Source organism: Rhinoderma darwinii (genome assembly GCF_050947455.1).
Source record: "Rhinoderma darwinii isolate aRhiDar2 chromosome 2 unlocalized genomic scaffold, aRhiDar2.hap1 SUPER_2_unloc_1, whole genome shotgun sequence".
NCBI lineage: Eukaryota > Metazoa > Chordata > Amphibia > Anura > Rhinodermatidae > Rhinoderma > Rhinoderma darwinii.
The window spans coordinates 205,802-223,153 of NW_027461674.1; the positions used below are offsets into that span (position 1 = coordinate 205,802).

A 17,352-nucleotide genomic window follows, 5' to 3' on the forward strand; every position below is an offset into this window, starting at 1 on the left:
GATTCACTGATGAATATTTTTCAGGTGACATGAGCTCCCGGCACTTCAAGCCCGAAATCCGTGTGACGTCATTACGGTTCTCTCCAACTGGTGAGTCAAGAGGTTGAGTATACAATGTAACCGGGGGTGGCGCACAATGTGACCGGGGATGATATAGGTGGTGATTATAGAATATGACGGGATGGTATAGGTGGTGATTATAGAATATGACCGGATAGTATAGGTGGTGATTATAGAATATGACGGGATAGTATAGGTGGTGATTATAGAATATGACGGGATGATATAGGTGGTGATTATAGAATATGACCGGATAGTATAGGTGGTGATCATAGAATATGACTGGATAGTATAGGTGGTGATTATAGAATATGACGGGATAGTATAGGTGGTGATTATAGAATATGACGGGATAGTATAGGTGGTGATTATAGAATATGACGGGATAGTATAGGTGGTGATCATAGAATATGACTGGATAGTATAGGTGGTGATTATAGAATATGACGGGATAGTATAGGTGGTGATCATAGAATATGACTGGATAGTATAGGTGGTGATCATAGAATATGACTGGATAGTATAGGTGGTGACTATAGAATGTGACTGGATAGTATAGGTGGTGATTATAGAATATGACGGGATAGTATAGATGGTGATTATAGAATATGACGGGATAGTATAGATGGTGATCATAGAATATGACGGGATAGTATAGAATATGACGGGATAGTATAGATGGTGATCATAGAATATGACGGGATAGTATAGAATATGACGGGATAGTATAGATGGTGATCATAGAATATGACGGGATAGTATAGAATATGACGGGATAGTATAGATGGTGATCATAGAATATGACGGGATAGTATAGACTATGACGGGATAATATAGATTATGACGGGATGGTATAGGTGGTGACTATAGAATGTGACTTGGCTCTTGGGATACAGGTTGTGTATGTGAACACCATCTTTCTGTTTTATCAGGGCGCAGTTGGGCCGCCACCTCCACGGAGGGTCTTCTCATCTACTCCATTGACTCTAGTTCAGTGTTTGATCCTTTCCAGCTGGATGAAGAGGTGACAGCCGGGAGTGTACATCGGACACTGCGTAAAGGCGAGTGGACTCGGGCGCTCGTGATGGCCATGAGACTCAATGAAGAGCGGCTTCTACAGGAGGCTCTGGAGAGCGTGCCCTACACAGACGGTGGGTAACACACTGATGCCGTCTGATCTTCTGGCTGACTTTCTGCCGCTCGGTTCCATGACATTCTTGTGTCTTGATGTCCTACAGTTCAGGTTCTCTGCTCCTCTCTCCCGGAGCTGTATGTTGAGCGCTTGCTGGTGTTCTTGGCGGCTCAGATTGAGAGATCCCGGCACCTGCAGTTCTATCTGATCTGGGCTCATGAATTGTTAATGCAGCATGGCCAGAAGCTGAAGACTCGGTAAGTGGCCGGCGAGCCTCTGTATTGTCTGAATATCGTCTCTTATCCGCTTGGGGTTTCTGAGATCTGTTAAAGGAAACTCCCGGGTGTTTTTCTCCCAGGCCTGATGCCAAATCATTGGGTGTCCTAGAAGTTTGTGAATATTAATCCTCTGTTTTTCTTCCTATCTGCAGATCAGTTTCCTTAATGCCGGCCATTCACTCGCTGCAGAAGAGTATTCAGGGTCACTTCACAGACATCTCAAAGCTGTAAGTACAACAAGCGGTCTAACCTCATGTGAGTCCTCTGTCCCGATCCTTCTCGCTGTCTGATCCGAGTCCTCTGCCCCGATCCTTCTCACTGTTTAATCCGAGTCCTCTGTCCCGATCCTTCTTACTGTTTGATCCGAGTCCTCTGTCCCGATCCTCCTCGCTGTTTGATCCGAGTCCGCTGTCCCGATCCTCCTCGCTGGTTGATCCGAGTCCTCTGTCCCGATCCGTCTCGCTGGTTGATCCGAGTCCTCTGTCCCGATCCTTCTCGCTGTTTGATCCGAGTCCCCTGTCCCGATCCTCCTCGCTGTTTGATCCGAGTCCTCTGTCCCGATCCTCCTCGCTGTTTGATCCGAGTCCTCTGTCCCGATCCTTCTCGCTGTTTGATCCGAGTCCTCTGTCCCGATCCTTCTCGCTGTTTGATCCGAGTCCTCTGTCCCGATCCTTCTCGCTGTTTGATCCGAGTCCCCTTTCCCGATCCTCCTCGCTGTCTGATCCGAGTCCTCTGTCTCGATCCTCCTCACTGTTTGATCCGAGTCCTCTGTCCCGATCCTTCTTACTGTTTGATCCGAGTCCTCTGTCCCGATCCTTCTTACTGTTTGATCCGAGTCCTCTGTCCCGATCCTTCTCGCTGTTTGATCCGAGTCCCCTGTCCCGATCCTCCTCGCTGTTTGATCCAAGTCCTCTGTCCCGATCCTCCTCACTGTTTGATCCGAGTCCTCTGTCCCGATCCTCCTCACTGTCTGATCCGAGTCCTCTGTCCCGATCCTCCTCACTGTCTGATCCGAGTCCTCTGTCCCGATCCTTCTTACTGTTTGATCCGAGTCCTCTGTCCCGATCCTTCTTACTGTTTGATCCGAGTCCTCTGTCCCGATCCTTCTTACTGTTTGATCCGAGTCCTCTGTCCCGATCCTTCTTACTGTTTGATCCGAGTCCTCTGTCCCGATCCTTCTTACTGTTTGATCCGAGTCCTCTGTCCCGATCCTCCTCGCTGTTTGATCCGAGTCCTCTGTCCCGATCCTCCTCGCTGTTTGATCCGAGTCCTCTGTCCCGATCCTCCTCGCTGTTTGATCCGAGTCCTCTGTCCCGATCCTTCTTACTGTTTGATCCGAGTCCTCTGTCCCTATCCTTCTTACTCTTTGATCCGAGTCCTCTGTCCCGATCCTCCTCGCTGTTTGATCCGAGTCCTCTGTCCCGATCCTTCTTACTGTTTGATCCGAGTCCTCTGTCCCGATCCTTCTTACTGTTTGATCCGAGTCCTCTGTCCCGATCCTCCTCGCTGTTTGATCCGAGTCCTCTGTCCCGATCCTCCTCGCTGTTTGATCCGAGTCCTCTGTCCCGATCTTTCTCGCTGGTTGATCCGAGTCCTCTGTCCCGATCCTTCTCGCTGTCTGATCCGAGTCCTCTGTCTCGATCCTCCTCACTGGTTGATCCGAGTCCTCTGTCCCGATCCTTCTCGCTGCTTGATCCGAGTCCTCTGTCCCGATCCTTCTCGCTGTTTGATCCGAGTCCCCTGTCCCGATCCTCCTCGCTGTTTGATCCGAGTCCTCTGTCCCGATCCTCCTCGCTGTTTGATCCGAGTCCTCTGTCCCGATCCTCCTCGCTGTTTGATCCGAGTCCTCTGTCCCGATCCTTCTCGCTGTTTGATCCGAGTCCCCTGTCCCGATCCTCCTAGTCCTCTGTCCCGATCCTTCTCGCTGTTTGATCCGAGTCCTCTGTCCCGATCCTTCTCGCTGTTTGATCCGAGTCCTCTGTCCCGATCCTTCTCGCTGTTTGATCCGAGTCCTCTGTCCCGATCCTCCTCGCTGTTTGATCCGAGTCTTCTGTCCCGATCCTCCTCGCTGTTTGATCCGAGTCCCCTGTCCCAAATCCTCCTCGCTGTCTGATCCGAGTCCTCTGTCCCGATCCTTCTCGCTGTCTGATCCAAGTCCTCTGCCCCGATCCTTCTCACTGTTTAATCCGAGTCCTCTGTCCCGATCCTTCTTACTGTTTGATCCGAGTCCTCTGTGCCGATCCTCCTCGCTGTTTGATCCGAGTCCTCTGTCCCGATCCTTCTCGCTGTTTGATCCGAGTCCTCTGTCCCGATCCTTCTCGCTGTTTGATCCGAGTCCCCTGTCCCGATCCTCCTAGTCCTCTGTCTCGATCCTCCTCACTGGTTGATCCGAGTCCTCTGTCCCGATCCTTCTCGCTGTTTGATCCGAGTCCTCTGTCCCGATCCTTCTCGCTGTTTGATCCGAGTCCCCTGTCCCGATCCTCCTCGCTGTTTGATCCGAGTCCTCTGTCCCGATCCTCCTCGCTGTCTGATCCGAGTCCTCTGTCCCGATCCTTATCGCTGTTTGATCCGAGTCTTCTGTCCCGATCCTCCTCGCTGTTTGATCCGAGTCCCCTGTCCCAAATCCTCCTCGCTGTCTGATCCGAGTCCTCTGTCCCGATCCTTCTCGCTGTCTGATCCAAGTCCTCTGCCCCGATCCTTCTCACTGTTTAATCCGAGTCCTCTGGCCGATCCTCCTCGCTGTTTGATCCGAGTCCTCTGTCCCGATCCTCCTCGCTGTTTGATCCGAGTCCTCTGTCCCGATCCTCCTCACTGTCTGATCCGAGTCCTCTGTCCCGATCCTCCTCGCTGTTTGATCCGAGTCCTCTGTCCCGATCCGTCTCGCTGTCTGATCCGAGTCCTCTGTCTCGATCCTCCTCACTGGTTGATCCGAGTCCTCTGTCCCGATCCTTCTCGCTGGTTGATCCGAGTCCTCTGTCCCGATCCTTCTCGCTGTTTGATCCGAGTCCTCTGTCCCGATCCTCCTCGCTTTTTGATCCGAGTCCTCTGTCCCGATCCTTCTTACTGTTTGATCCGAGTCCTCTGTCCCTATCCTTCTTACTCTTTGATCCGAGTCCTCTGTCCCGATCCTCCTCGCTGTTTGATCCGAGTCCTCTGTCCCTATCCTTCTTACTCTTTGATCCGAGTCCTCTGTCCCGATCCTTCTCGCTGTTTGATCCGAGTCCCCTGTCCCGATCCTCCTCGCTGTTTGATCCGAGTCCTCTGTCCCGATCCTCCTCGCTGTTTGATCCGAGTCCTCTGTCCCGATCCTTGTCGCTGTTTGATCCGAGTCCTCTGTCCCGATCCTTCTTACTGTTTGATCCGAGTCCTCTGTCCCGATCCTTCTTAGGGTATGTTCACACGGCCAAATTTCAGACGTATACGAGGCGTATTATGCCTCGTTTTACGTCTGAAAATACGGCTCCAATACGTCGGCAAACATCTGCCCATTCATTTGAATGGGTTTGCCGACGTACTGTGCAGACGACCTGTTATTTACGCGTCGTCGTTTGACAGCTGTCAAACGACGACTCGTAAAAATACAGCCTCGTCAAAAGAAGTGCAGGACACTTCTTTCAGACGTTTTTGGAGCTGTTTTCTCATAGACTCCAATGAAAACAGCTCCAAAAACGAGTTGGTAAAAAAATGAGTTGGTAAAAATGCGAGTTGGTAAAAAAACGTCTGAAAAGCAGGGTCTGTTTTCCCTTGAAAACAGCTCTGGATTTTCAGACGTTTTGGTTGACTACGTGTGAACATACCCTGACTGTTTGATCCGAGTCCTCTGTCCCGATCCTTCTCGCTGTTTGATCCGAGTCCCCTGTCCCGATCCTCCTCGCTGTTTGATCCAAGTCCTCTGTCCCGATCCTCCTCACTGTTTGATCCGAGTCCTCTGTCCCGATCCTCCTCACTGTCTGATCCGAGTCCTCTGTCCCGATCCTTCTTACTGTTTGATCCGAGTCCTCTGTCCCGATCCTTCTTACTGTTTGATCCGAGTCCTCTGTCCCGATCCTTCTTACTGTTTGATCCGAGTCCTCTGTCCCGATCCTTCTTACTGTTTGATCCGAGTCCTCTGTCCCGATCCTTCTTACTGTTTGATCCGAGTCCTCTGTCCCGATCCTCCTCGCTGTTTGATCCGAGTCCTCTGTCCCGATCCTCCTCGCTGTTTGATCCGAGTCCTCTGTCCCGATCCTTCTTACTGTTTGATCCGAGTCCTCTGTCCCTATCCTTCTTACTCTTTGATCCGAGTCCTCTGTCCCGATCCTCCTCGCTGTTTGATCCGAGTCCTCTGTCCCGATCCTTCTTACTGTTTGATCCGAGTCCTCTGTCCCGATCCTTCTTACTGTTTGATCCGAGTCCTCTGTCCCGATCCTCCTCGCTGTTTGATCCGAGTCCTCTGTCCCGATCCTCCTCGCTGTTTGATCCGAGTCCTCTGTCCCGATCTTTCTCGCTGGTTGATCCGAGTCCTCTGTCCCGATCCTTCTCGCTGTCTGATCCGAGTCCTCTGTCTCGATCCTCCTCACTGGTTGATCCGAGTCCTCTGTCCCGATCCTTCTCGCTGCTTGATCCGAGTCCTCTGTCCCGATCCTTCTCGCTGTTTGATCCGAGTCCCCTGTCCCGATCCTCCTCGCTGTTTGATCCGAGTCCTCTGTCCCGATCCTCCTCGCTGTTTGATCCGAGTCCTCTGTCCCGATCCTTCTCGCTGTTTGATCCGAGTCCCCTGTCCCGATCCTCCTAGTCCTCTGTCCCGATCCTTCTCGCTGTTTGATCCGAGTCCTCTGTCCCGATCCTTCTCGCTGTTTGATCCGAGTCCTCTGTCCCGATCCTTCTCGCTGTTTGATCCGAGTCCTCTGTCCCGATCCTCCTCGCTGTTTGATCCGAGTCTTCTGTCCCGATCCTCCTCGCTGTTTGATCCGAGTCCCCTGTCCCAAATCCTCCTCGCTGTCTGATCCGAGTCCTCTGTCCCGATCCTTCTCGCTGTCTGATCCAAGTCCTCTGCCCCGATCCTTCTCACTGTTTAATCCGAGTCCTCTGTCCCGATCCTTCTTACTGTTTGATCCGAGTCCTCTGTGCCGATCCTCCTCGCTGTTTGATCCGAGTCCTCTGTCCCGATCCTTCTCGCTGTTTGATCCGAGTCCTCTGTCCCGATCCTTCTCGCTGTTTGATCCGAGTCCCCTGTCCCGATCCTCCTAGTCCTCTGTCTCGATCCTCCTCACTGGTTGATCCGAGTCCTCTGTCCCGATCCTTCTCGCTGTTTGATCCGAGTCCTCTGTCCCGATCCTTCTCGCTGTTTGATCCGAGTCCTCTGTCCCGATCCTCCTCGCTGTCTGATCCGAGTCCTCTGTCCCGATCCTTATCGCTGTTTGATCCGAGTCTTCTGTCCCGATCCTCCTCGCTGTTTGATCCGAGTCCCCTGTCCCAAATCCTCCTCGCTGTCTGATCCGAGTCCTCTGTCCCGATCCTTCTCGCTGTCTGATCCAAGTCCTCTGCCCCGATCCTTCTCACTGTTTAATCCGAGTCCTCTGGCCGATCCTCCTCGCTGTTTGATCCGAGTCCTCTGTCCCGATCCTCCTCGCTGTCTGATCCGAGTCCTCTGTCCCGATCCTCCTCACTGTCTGATCCGAGTCCTCTGTCCCGATCCTCCTCGCTGTTTGATCCGAGTCCTCTGTCCCGATCCGTCTCGCTGTCTGATCCGAGTCCTCTGTCTCGATCCTCCTCACTGGTTGATCCGAGTCCTCTGTCCCGATCCTTCTCGCTGGTTGATCCGAGTCCTCTGTCCCGATCCTTCTCGCTGTTTGATCCGAGTCCTCTGTCCCGATCCTCCTCGCTTTTTGATCCGAGTCCTCTGTCCCGATCCTTCTTACTGTTTGATCCGAGTCCTCTGTCCCTATCCTTCTTACTCTTTGATCCGAGTCCTCTGTCCCGATCCTCCTCGCTGTTTGATCCGAGTCCTCTGTCCCGATCCTTCTTACTGTTTGATCCGAGTCCTCTGTCCCGATCCTCCTCGCTGTTTGATCCGAGTCCTCTGTCCCGATCCTCCTCGCTGTTTGATCCGAGTCCTCTGTCCCGATCCTCCTCGTTGTTTGATCCGAGTCCTCTGTCCCGATCTTTCTCGCTGGTTGATCCGAGTCCTCTGTCCCGATCCTTCTCGCTGTCTGATCCGAGTCCTCTGTCTCGATCCTCCTCACTGGTTGATCCGAGTCCTCTGTCCCGATCCTTCTTACTGTTTGATCCGAGTCCTCTGTGCCGATCCTCCTCGCTGTTTGATCCGAGTCCTCTGTCCCGATCCTTCTCGCTGTTTGATCCGAGTCCTCTGTCCCGATCCTTCTCGCTGTTTGATCCGAGTCCCCTGTCCCGATCCTCCTAGTCCTCTGTCTCGATCCTCCTCACTGGTTGATCCAAGTCCTCTGTCCCGATCCTTCTCGCTGTTTGATCCGAGTCCTCTGTCCCGATCCTTCTCGCTGTTTGATCCGAGTCCCCTGTCCCGATCCTCCTCGCTGTTTGATCCGAGTCCTCTGTCCCGATCCTCCTCGCTGTCTGATCCGAGTCCTCTGTCCCGATCCTTATCGCTGTTTGATCCGAGTCTTCTGTCCCGATCCTCCTCGCTGTTTGATCCGAGTCCCCTGTCCCAAATCCTCCTCGCTGTCTGATCCGAGTCCTCTGTCCCGATCCTTCTCGCTGTCTGATCCAAGTCCTCTGCCCCGATCCTTCTCACTGTTTAATCCGAGTCCTCTGGCCGATCCTCCTCGCTGTTTGATCCGAGTCCTCTGTCCCGATCCTCCTCGCTGTTTGATCCGAGTCCTCTGTCCCGATCCTCCTCACTGTCTGATCCGAGTCCTCTGTCCCGATCCTCCTCACTGTCTGATCCGAGTCCTCTGTCCCGATCCTCCTCGCTGTTTGATCCGAGTCCTCTGTCCCGATCCGTCTCGCTGTCTGATCCGAGTCCTCTGTCTCGATCCTCCTCACTGGTTGATCCGAGTCCTCTGTCCCGATCCTTCTCGCTGGTTGATCCGAGTCCTCTGTCCCGATCCTTCTCGCTGTTTGATCCGAGTCCTCTGTCCCGATCCTCCTCGCTTTTTGATCCGAGTCCTCTGTCCCGATCCTTCTTACTGTTTGATCCGAGTCCTCTGTCCCTATCCTTCTTACTCTTTGATCCGAGTCCTCTGTCCCGATCCTCCTCGCTGTTTGATCCGAGTCCTCTGTCCCTATCCTTCTTACTCTTTGATCCGAGTCCTCTGTCCCGATCCTTCTCGCTGTTTGATCCGAGTCCCCTGTCCCGATCCTCCTCGCTGTTTGATCCGAGTCCTCTGTCCCGATCCTCCTCGCTGTTTGATCCGAGTCCTCTGTCCCGATCCTTCTCGCTGTTTGATCCGAGTCCTCTGTCCCGATCCTTCTTACTGTTTGATCCGAGTCCTCTGTCCCGATCCTTCTTAGGGTATGTTCACACGGCCAAATTTCAGACGTATACGAGGCGTATTATGCCTCGTTTTACGTCTGAAAATACGGCTCCAATACGTCGGCAAACATCTGCCCATTCATTTGAATGGGTTTGCCGACGTACTGTGCAGACGACCTGTTATTTACGCGTCGTCGTTTGACAGCTGTCAAACGACGACTCGTAAAAATACAGCCTCGTCAAAAGAAGTGCAGGACACTTCTTTCAGACGTTTTTGGAGCTGTTTTCTCATAGACTCCAATGAAAACAGCTCCAAAAACGAGTTGGTAAAAAAATGAGTTGGTAAAAATGCGAGTTGGTAAAAAAACGTCTGAAAAGCAGGGTCTGTTTTCCCTTGAAAACAGCTCTGGATTTTCAGACGTTTTGGTTGACTACGTGTGAACATACCCTGACTGTTTGATCCGAGTCCTCTGTCCCGATCCTTCTCGCTGTTTGATCCGAGTCCCCTGTCCCGATCCTCCTCGCTGTTTGATCCAAGTCCTCTGTCCCGATCCTCCTCACTGTTTGATCCGAGTCCTCTGTCCCGATCCTCCTCACTGTCTGATCCGAGTCCTCTGTCCCGATCCTTCTTACTGTTTGATCCGAGTCCTCTGTCCCGATCCTTCTTACTGTTTGATCCGAGTCCTCTGTCCCGATCCTTCTTACTGTTTGATCCGAGTCCTCTGTCCCGATCCTTCTTACTGTTTGATCCGAGTCCTCTGTCCCGATCCTTCTTACTGTTTGATCCGAGTCCTCTGTCCCGATCCTCCTCGCTGTTTGATCCGAGTCCTCTGTCCCGATCCTCCTCGCTGTTTGATCCGAGTCCTCTGTCCCGATCCTTCTTACTGTTTGATCCGAGTCCTCTGTCCCTATCCTTCTTACTCTTTGATCCGAGTCCTCTGTCCCGATCCTCCTCGCTGTTTGATCCGAGTCCTCTGTCCCGATCCTTCTTACTGTTTGATCCGAGTCCTCTGTCCCGATCCTTCTTACTGTTTGATCCGAGTCCTCTGTCCCGATCCTCCTCGCTGTTTGATCCGAGTCCTCTGTCCCGATCCTCCTCGCTGTTTGATCCGAGTCCTCTGTCCCGATCTTTCTCGCTGGTTGATCCGAGTCCTCTGTCCCGATCCTTCTCGCTGTCTGATCCGAGTCCTCTGTCTCGATCCTCCTCACTGGTTGATCCGAGTCCTCTGTCCCGATCCTTCTCGCTGCTTGATCCGAGTCCTCTGTCCCGATCCTTCTCGCTGTTTGATCCGAGTCCCCTGTCCCGATCCTCCTCGCTGTTTGATCCGAGTCCTCTGTCCCGATCCTCCTCGCTGTTTGATCCGAGTCCTCTGTCCCGATCCTTCTCGCTGTTTGATCCGAGTCCCCTGTCCCGATCCTCCTAGTCCTCTGTCCCGATCCTTCTCGCTGTTTGATCCGAGTCCTCTGTCCCGATCCTTCTCGCTGTTTGATCCGAGTCCTCTGTCCCGATCCTTCTCGCTGTTTGATCCGAGTCCTCTGTCCCGATCCTCCTCGCTGTTTGATCCGAGTCTTCTGTCCCGATCCTCCTCGCTGTTTGATCCGAGTCCCCTGTCCCAAATCCTCCTCGCTGTCTGATCCGAGTCCTCTGTCCCGATCCTTCTCGCTGTCTGATCCAAGTCCTCTGCCCCGATCCTTCTCACTGTTTAATCCGAGTCCTCTGTCCCGATCCTTCTTACTGTTTGATCCGAGTCCTCTGTGCCGATCCTCCTCGCTGTTTGATCCGAGTCCTCTGTCCCGATCCTTCTCGCTGTTTGATCCGAGTCCTCTGTCCCGATCCTTCTCGCTGTTTGATCCGAGTCCCCTGTCCCGATCCTCCTAGTCCTCTGTCTCGATCCTCCTCACTGGTTGATCCGAGTCCTCTGTCCCGATCCTTCTCGCTGTTTGATCCGAGTCCTCTGTCCCGATCCTTCTCGCTGTTTGATCCGAGTCCTCTGTCCCGATCCTCCTCGCTGTCTGATCCGAGTCCTCTGTCCCGATCCTTATCGCTGTTTGATCCGAGTCTTCTGTCCCGATCCTCCTCGCTGTTTGATCCGAGTCCCCTGTCCCAAATCCTCCTCGCTGTCTGATCCGAGTCCTCTGTCCCGATCCTTCTCGCTGTCTGATCCAAGTCCTCTGCCCCGATCCTTCTCACTGTTTAATCCGAGTCCTCTGGCCGATCCTCCTCGCTGTTTGATCCGAGTCCTCTGTCCCGATCCTCCTCGCTGTCTGATCCGAGTCCTCTGTCCCGATCCTCCTCACTGTCTGATCCGAGTCCTCTGTCCCGATCCTCCTCGCTGTTTGATCCGAGTCCTCTGTCCCGATCCGTCTCGCTGTCTGATCCGAGTCCTCTGTCTCGATCCTCCTCACTGGTTGATCCGAGTCCTCTGTCCCGATCCTTCTCGCTGGTTGATCCGAGTCCTCTGTCCCGATCCTTCTCGCTGTTTGATCCGAGTCCTCTGTCCCGATCCTCCTCGCTTTTTGATCCGAGTCCTCTGTCCCGATCCTTCTTACTGTTTGATCCGAGTCCTCTGTCCCTATCCTTCTTACTCTTTGATCCGAGTCCTCTGTCCCGATCCTCCTCGCTGTTTGATCCGAGTCCTCTGTCCCGATCCTTCTTACTGTTTGATCCGAGTCCTCTGTCCCGATCCTCCTCGCTGTTTGATCCGAGTCCTCTGTCCCGATCCTCCTCGCTGTTTGATCCGAGTCCTCTGTCCCGATCCTCCTCGTTGTTTGATCCGAGTCCTCTGTCCCGATCTTTCTCGCTGGTTGATCCGAGTCCTCTGTCCCGATCCTTCTCGCTGTCTGATCCGAGTCCTCTGTCTCGATCCTCCTCACTGGTTGATCCGAGTCCTCTGTCCCGATCCTGTGAAGGATGGAGTGGACAGAAGTTAATGTTTATAATAATTTTCTTTCTTTAATAAAATATAGACTATAGAGTTGTGTACATAATTGTGATGAAGCAATAGTAATAGGATTAGATAAGTATACGTGGCAAGATGGCCCCTGAACAGGGACTACGCACTAATAAAATAACAAGTCACTTCCTGGTATGAACAAACTATGAACTATGAAGACATATCTAAAGGACCAGATAAGGGTGAACCTATCCAAGGATGACACAAAGTAACAAGAGGCTTACAGTGATACGTGCTTTTATAAAAGTGTGATAACATGTACCCACCCCCAGGAGAAAGGAGATATAGAACAAATGTGTGTAATAAATAAATCAGTGACGCCTGATGCTGAGTGAGGAGCTTTGTACCAGACTCTGTGTGGTGTGATTCCTTTCGTACGAACTCAGCGTATTATCCCTGCCGGTTGAGACTGATTAGTACCCGAACAATCCTTCTCGCTGCTTGATCCGAGTCCTCTGTCCCGATCCTTCTCGCTGTTTGATCCGAGTCCCCTGTCCCGATCCTCCTAGTCCTCTGTCTCGATCCTCCTCACTGGTTGATCCGAGTCCTCTGTCCCGATCCTTCTCGCTGTTTGATCCGAGTCCTCTGTCCCGATCCTTCTCGCTGTTTGATCCGAGTCCCCTGTCCCGATCCTCCTCGCTGTTTGATCCGAGTCCTCTGTCCCGATCCTCCTCGCTGTCTGATCCGAGTCCTCTGTCCCGATCCTTATCGCTGTTTGATCCGAGTCTTCTGTCCCGATCCTCCTCGCTGTTTGATCCGAGTCCCCTGTCCCAAATCCTCCTCGCTGTCTGATCCGAGTCCTCTGTCCCGATCCTTCTCGCTGTCTGATCCAAGTCCTCTGGCCCGATCCTTCTCACTGTTTAATCCGAGTCCTCTGGCCGATCCTCCTCGCTGTTTGATCCGAGTCCTCTGTCCCGATCCTCCTCACTGTCTGATCCGAGTCCTCTGTCCCGATCCTCCTCGCTGTTTGATCCGAGTCCTCTGTCCCGATCCGTCTCGCTGTCTGATCCGAGTCCTCTGTCCCGATCCTTCTCGCTGTCTGATCCGAGTCCTCTGTCTTGATCCTCCTCACTGGTTGATCCGAGTCCTCTGTCTCGATCCTCCTCACTGGTTGATCCGAGTCCTTTGTCCCGATCCTTCTCGCTGGTTGATCCGAGTCCTCTGTCCCGATCCTTCTCGCTGTTTGATCCGAGTCCTCTGTCCCGATCCTCCTCGCTTTTTGATCCGAGTCCTCTTTCCCGATCCTCCTCGCTGTTTGATCCGAGTCCTCTGTCCCGATCCTCCTCGCTGTTTGATCCGAGTCCTCTGTCCCGATCCTTCTCGCTGTTTGATCCGAGTCCTCTGTCCCGATCCTCCTCGCTTTTTGATCCGAGTCCTCTTTCCCGATCCTCCTCGCTGTTTGATCCGAGTCCCCTGTCCCGATCCTCCTAGTCCTCTGTCTCGATCCTCCTCGCTCTTTGATCAGAGTCCCCTGTCTTGATGTCCCTACTTAGTTTCTTCTGATGTTTCTGCCTTCTAGTTGTGATTGGAATCGGTACAACATGAGGTTTGCCGTCTGCCTGTCAAAGCAGCGAGGGATGAAGCGAACGGCTGCAGAACGTGACAGTGACGTGGACTCTGAGGTGGAGTCTATGAGTGATGGGACAGGAGAAGAAGAGATTGAGTGATGTGGAGATGAGATGTGGGACTGTTTACCTCGCACCTCTCCATACTGTACTTCATATAGGAGCGAGGAGTCCTGTGAAATGATGGGACATGGAGGGAAGACTGTGGGTGGAGATCTGCAGGATCGGCTGTGCCTTATAGGAACATTTGTACATATATATATATATATACTGCATCTTCTGCAGCTGAGTGACGTGTGCCATTTGTAAAATTAATAAAGAAGTTTGTTATTTCTGATCAAACTATTGGAGTTTTAGACTCGTGCTCCGAAGGACATTCATTTACTCCGGGGCTGGTGCGATAAAATCCAAGAAATGGCATTGCATGTTTTTTGACATCTTAGTCAAAGTGAATTCATTAAGAGGTGACGATGGGCCGGCCCTACCAGCATCCATAGAAACACACGGCCGCCGTCAGCCTCGGGGAGTTCACAGCCCTGAATAAGAGTCATTACTCCACCTCAGGAGGATCTTCTTCTTGATTGACAGCTGCAAGCGGGAGGAAAAGGATTTGAGAGATCAGACCGCCACCATCCTGTTATCCGGCACGGTAATAGATTCAAAAATATGCGCCATATGCAAATTATCTTGAGAGTCATGTGGGCGTTGCGGTTATCCTGAAGAGTCAGGCCCTCTGGTACCTAAACACGCTTCTCATGGATTGATGTCTCGGAGGTCGCGCTATGTCTCTCTGATATCCAGCGTCTGCCGCGTTCTATTCATCTTGCGGGGACCGTCGGCACCTAATTTCCCGGCACGTCGGTATCCCTCTCCCATACAGCTGCAAATGTCCAAGAAGAAAAGTAGAATCCGTACTCCTCTATTTATTTCCCCGGCGGTCCAGCACTGACGCTCCATGGTCCAATATTTGTGTTTACATGCGGGCAGCCAATCAGAAGCCTAAACCGTGTCATGTTGTGTTCCTGGCATCACAACGACCATCGCTGAGGGTTCATGTCAGGAATATGACACGTCATCCTGAGGCCTGTGATTGGCTGCCCGCATTTAAACAAACACCGGAAGGATCACCGGAGCGGCAGTGCTGGATCGCTGGAGAAAAGCGGAGCACTCATCAGTTTTTTCTTTTAGAACTTTTGCAGCAGTTCCAAAATATTAACAATTAAAAAAATTCCTTTTAAAATGTCGTACGTCACTGCGTACGTTTAATAGAAAGTCACAGGCGAGATCTAGGAGTGGCGTGACCCGACCTCTAAATACATCAATCTATAAGAGACAATTACACATCAAGTCTAAATCTTTACAATAACAGAAACACACAGGTGATCAGGAGTGTGAGGTATATAATGACAGTATATAGGGTATTACTATATAGCAGTATCAGGGGTGTGAGGTATATAATGACAGTATATAGAGGATTATTATATAGTAGTATCAGGAGTGTGAGGTATATAATGACAGTATATAGAGGATTATTATATAGTAGTATCAGGGGTGTGAGGTATATAATGACAGTATATAGAGGATTATTATATAGTAGTATCAGGGGTGTGAGGTATATAATGACAGTATATAGAGGATTATTATATAGTAGTATCAGCGGTGTGAGGTATATAATGACAGTATATAGAGGATTATTATATAGTAGTGTCAGGAGTGTGAGGTATATAATGACAGTATACAGAGGATTATTATATAGCAGTATCAGGAGTGTGAGGTATATAATGACAGTATATAGAGGATTATTATATAGTAGTATCAGGGTGTGAGGTATATAATGACAGTATATAGAGGATTATTATATAGCAGTATCAGGGGTGTGAGGTATATAATGACAGTATATAGAGGATTATTATATAGCAGTATCAGGGGTGTGAGGTATATAATGACAGTATATAGGGTATTACTATATAGCAGTATCAGGGGTGTGAGGTATATAATGACAGTATATAGAGGATTATTATATAGTAGTATCAGGAGTGGTGAGGTATATAATGACAGTATATAGAGGATTATTATATAGTAGTATCAGGTGTGTGAGGTATATAATGACAGTATATAGAGGATTATTATATAGTAGTATCAGGGTGTGAGGTATATAATGACAGTATATAGAGGATTATTATATAGCAGTATCAGGGGTGTGAGGTATATAATGACAGTATATAGAGGATTATTATATAGTAGTATCAGGGGTGTGAGGTATATAATGACAGTATATAGAGGATTATTATATAGTAGTATCAGGAGTGTGAGGTATATAATGACAGTATATAGAGGATTATTATATAGTACTATCAGGGGTGTGAGGTATATAATGACAGTATATAGAGGATTATTATATAGTAGTATCAGGGGTGTGAGGTATATAATGACAGTATATAGAGGATTATTATATAGCAGTATCAGGGGTGTGAGGTATATAATGACAGTATATAGAGGATTATTATATAGCAGTATCAGGAGTGTGAGGTATATAATGACAGTATATAGAGGATTATTATATAGCAGTATCAGGAGTGTGAGGTATATAATGACAGTATATAGAGGATTATTATATAGCAGTATCAGGGGTGTGAGGTATATAATGACAGTATATAGAGGATTATTATATAGCAGTATCAGGAGTGTGAGGTATATAATGACAGTATATAGAGGATTATTATATAGTAGTATCAGGGTGTGAGGTATATAATGACAGTATATAGAGGATTATTATATAGCAGTATCAGGGGTGTGAGGTATATAATGACAGTATATAGAGGATTATTATATAGTAGTATCAGGGGTGTGAGGTATATAATGACAGTATATAGGGTATTACTATATAGCAGTATCAGGAGTGTGAGGTATATAATGACAGTATATAGAGGATTATTATATAGTAGTATCAGGGTGTGAGGTATATAATGACAGTATATAGAGGATTATTATATAGTAGTATCAGGGTGTGAGGTATATAATGACAGTATATAGAGGATTATTATATAGTAGTATCAGGGGTGTGAGGTATATAATGACAGTATATAGAGGATTATTATATAGCAGTATCAGGGGTGTGAGGTATATAATGACAGTATATAGAGGATTATTATATAGTAGTATCAGGGGTGTGAGGTATATAATGACAGTATATAGAGGATTATTATATAGTAGTATCAGGAGTGTGAGGTATATAATGACAGTATATAGAGGATTATTATATAGTAGTATCAGGGGTGTGAGGTATATAATGACAGTATATAGAGGATTATTATATAGTAGTATCAGGAGTGTGAGGTATATAATGACAGTATATAGAGGATTATTATATAGCAGTATCAGGGGTGTGAGGTATATAATGACAGTATATAGAGGATTATTATATAGTAGTATCAGGGGTGTGAGGTATATAGTGACAGTATATAGAGGATTATTATATAGTAGTATCAGGGGTGTGAGGTATATAATGACAGTATATAGAGGATTATTATATAGTAGTATCAGGGGTGTGGGGTATATAATGACAGTATATAGAGGATTATTATATAGTAGTATCAGGAGTGTGAGGTATATAATGACAGTATATAGAGGATTATTATATAGTAGTATCAGGGGTGTGAGGTATATAATGACAGTATATAGAGGATTATTATATAGTAGTATCAGGAGTGTGAGGTATATAATGACAGTATATAGAGGATTATTATATAGCAGTATCAGGAGTGTGAGGTATATAATGACAGTATATAGAGGATTATTATATAGCAGTATCAGGGGTGTGAGGTATATAATGACAGTATACAGAGGATTATTATATAGTAGTATCAGGAGTGTGAGGTATATAATGACAGTATATAGAGGATTATTATATAGCAGTATCAGGGGTGTGAGG

At 49.3% G+C, this 17,352-nt stretch overlaps 1 protein-coding gene across 1 annotated transcript in view; it reads left to right on the forward strand.

Annotated features, from left to right (window-relative positions):
- Window positions 1-13,763, forward strand: part of LOC142674699 (periodic tryptophan protein 2 homolog) — a 48,043-nt gene extending 34,280 nt beyond the window's left edge. The window contains exons 17-21 of the mRNA XM_075847213.1: window positions 25-90; window positions 993-1,211; window positions 1,299-1,449; window positions 1,623-1,697; window positions 13,376-13,763. Of these exons, the coding sequence (XP_075703328.1) occupies window positions 25-90; window positions 993-1,211; window positions 1,299-1,449; window positions 1,623-1,697; window positions 13,376-13,523 (659 nt within the window). The 3' untranslated portion in view covers window positions 13,524-13,763. The remainder of the gene's footprint in view (window positions 1-24; window positions 91-992; window positions 1,212-1,298; window positions 1,450-1,622; window positions 1,698-13,375) is intronic.
- Window positions 13,764-17,352: the final 3,589 nt, after the last annotated feature.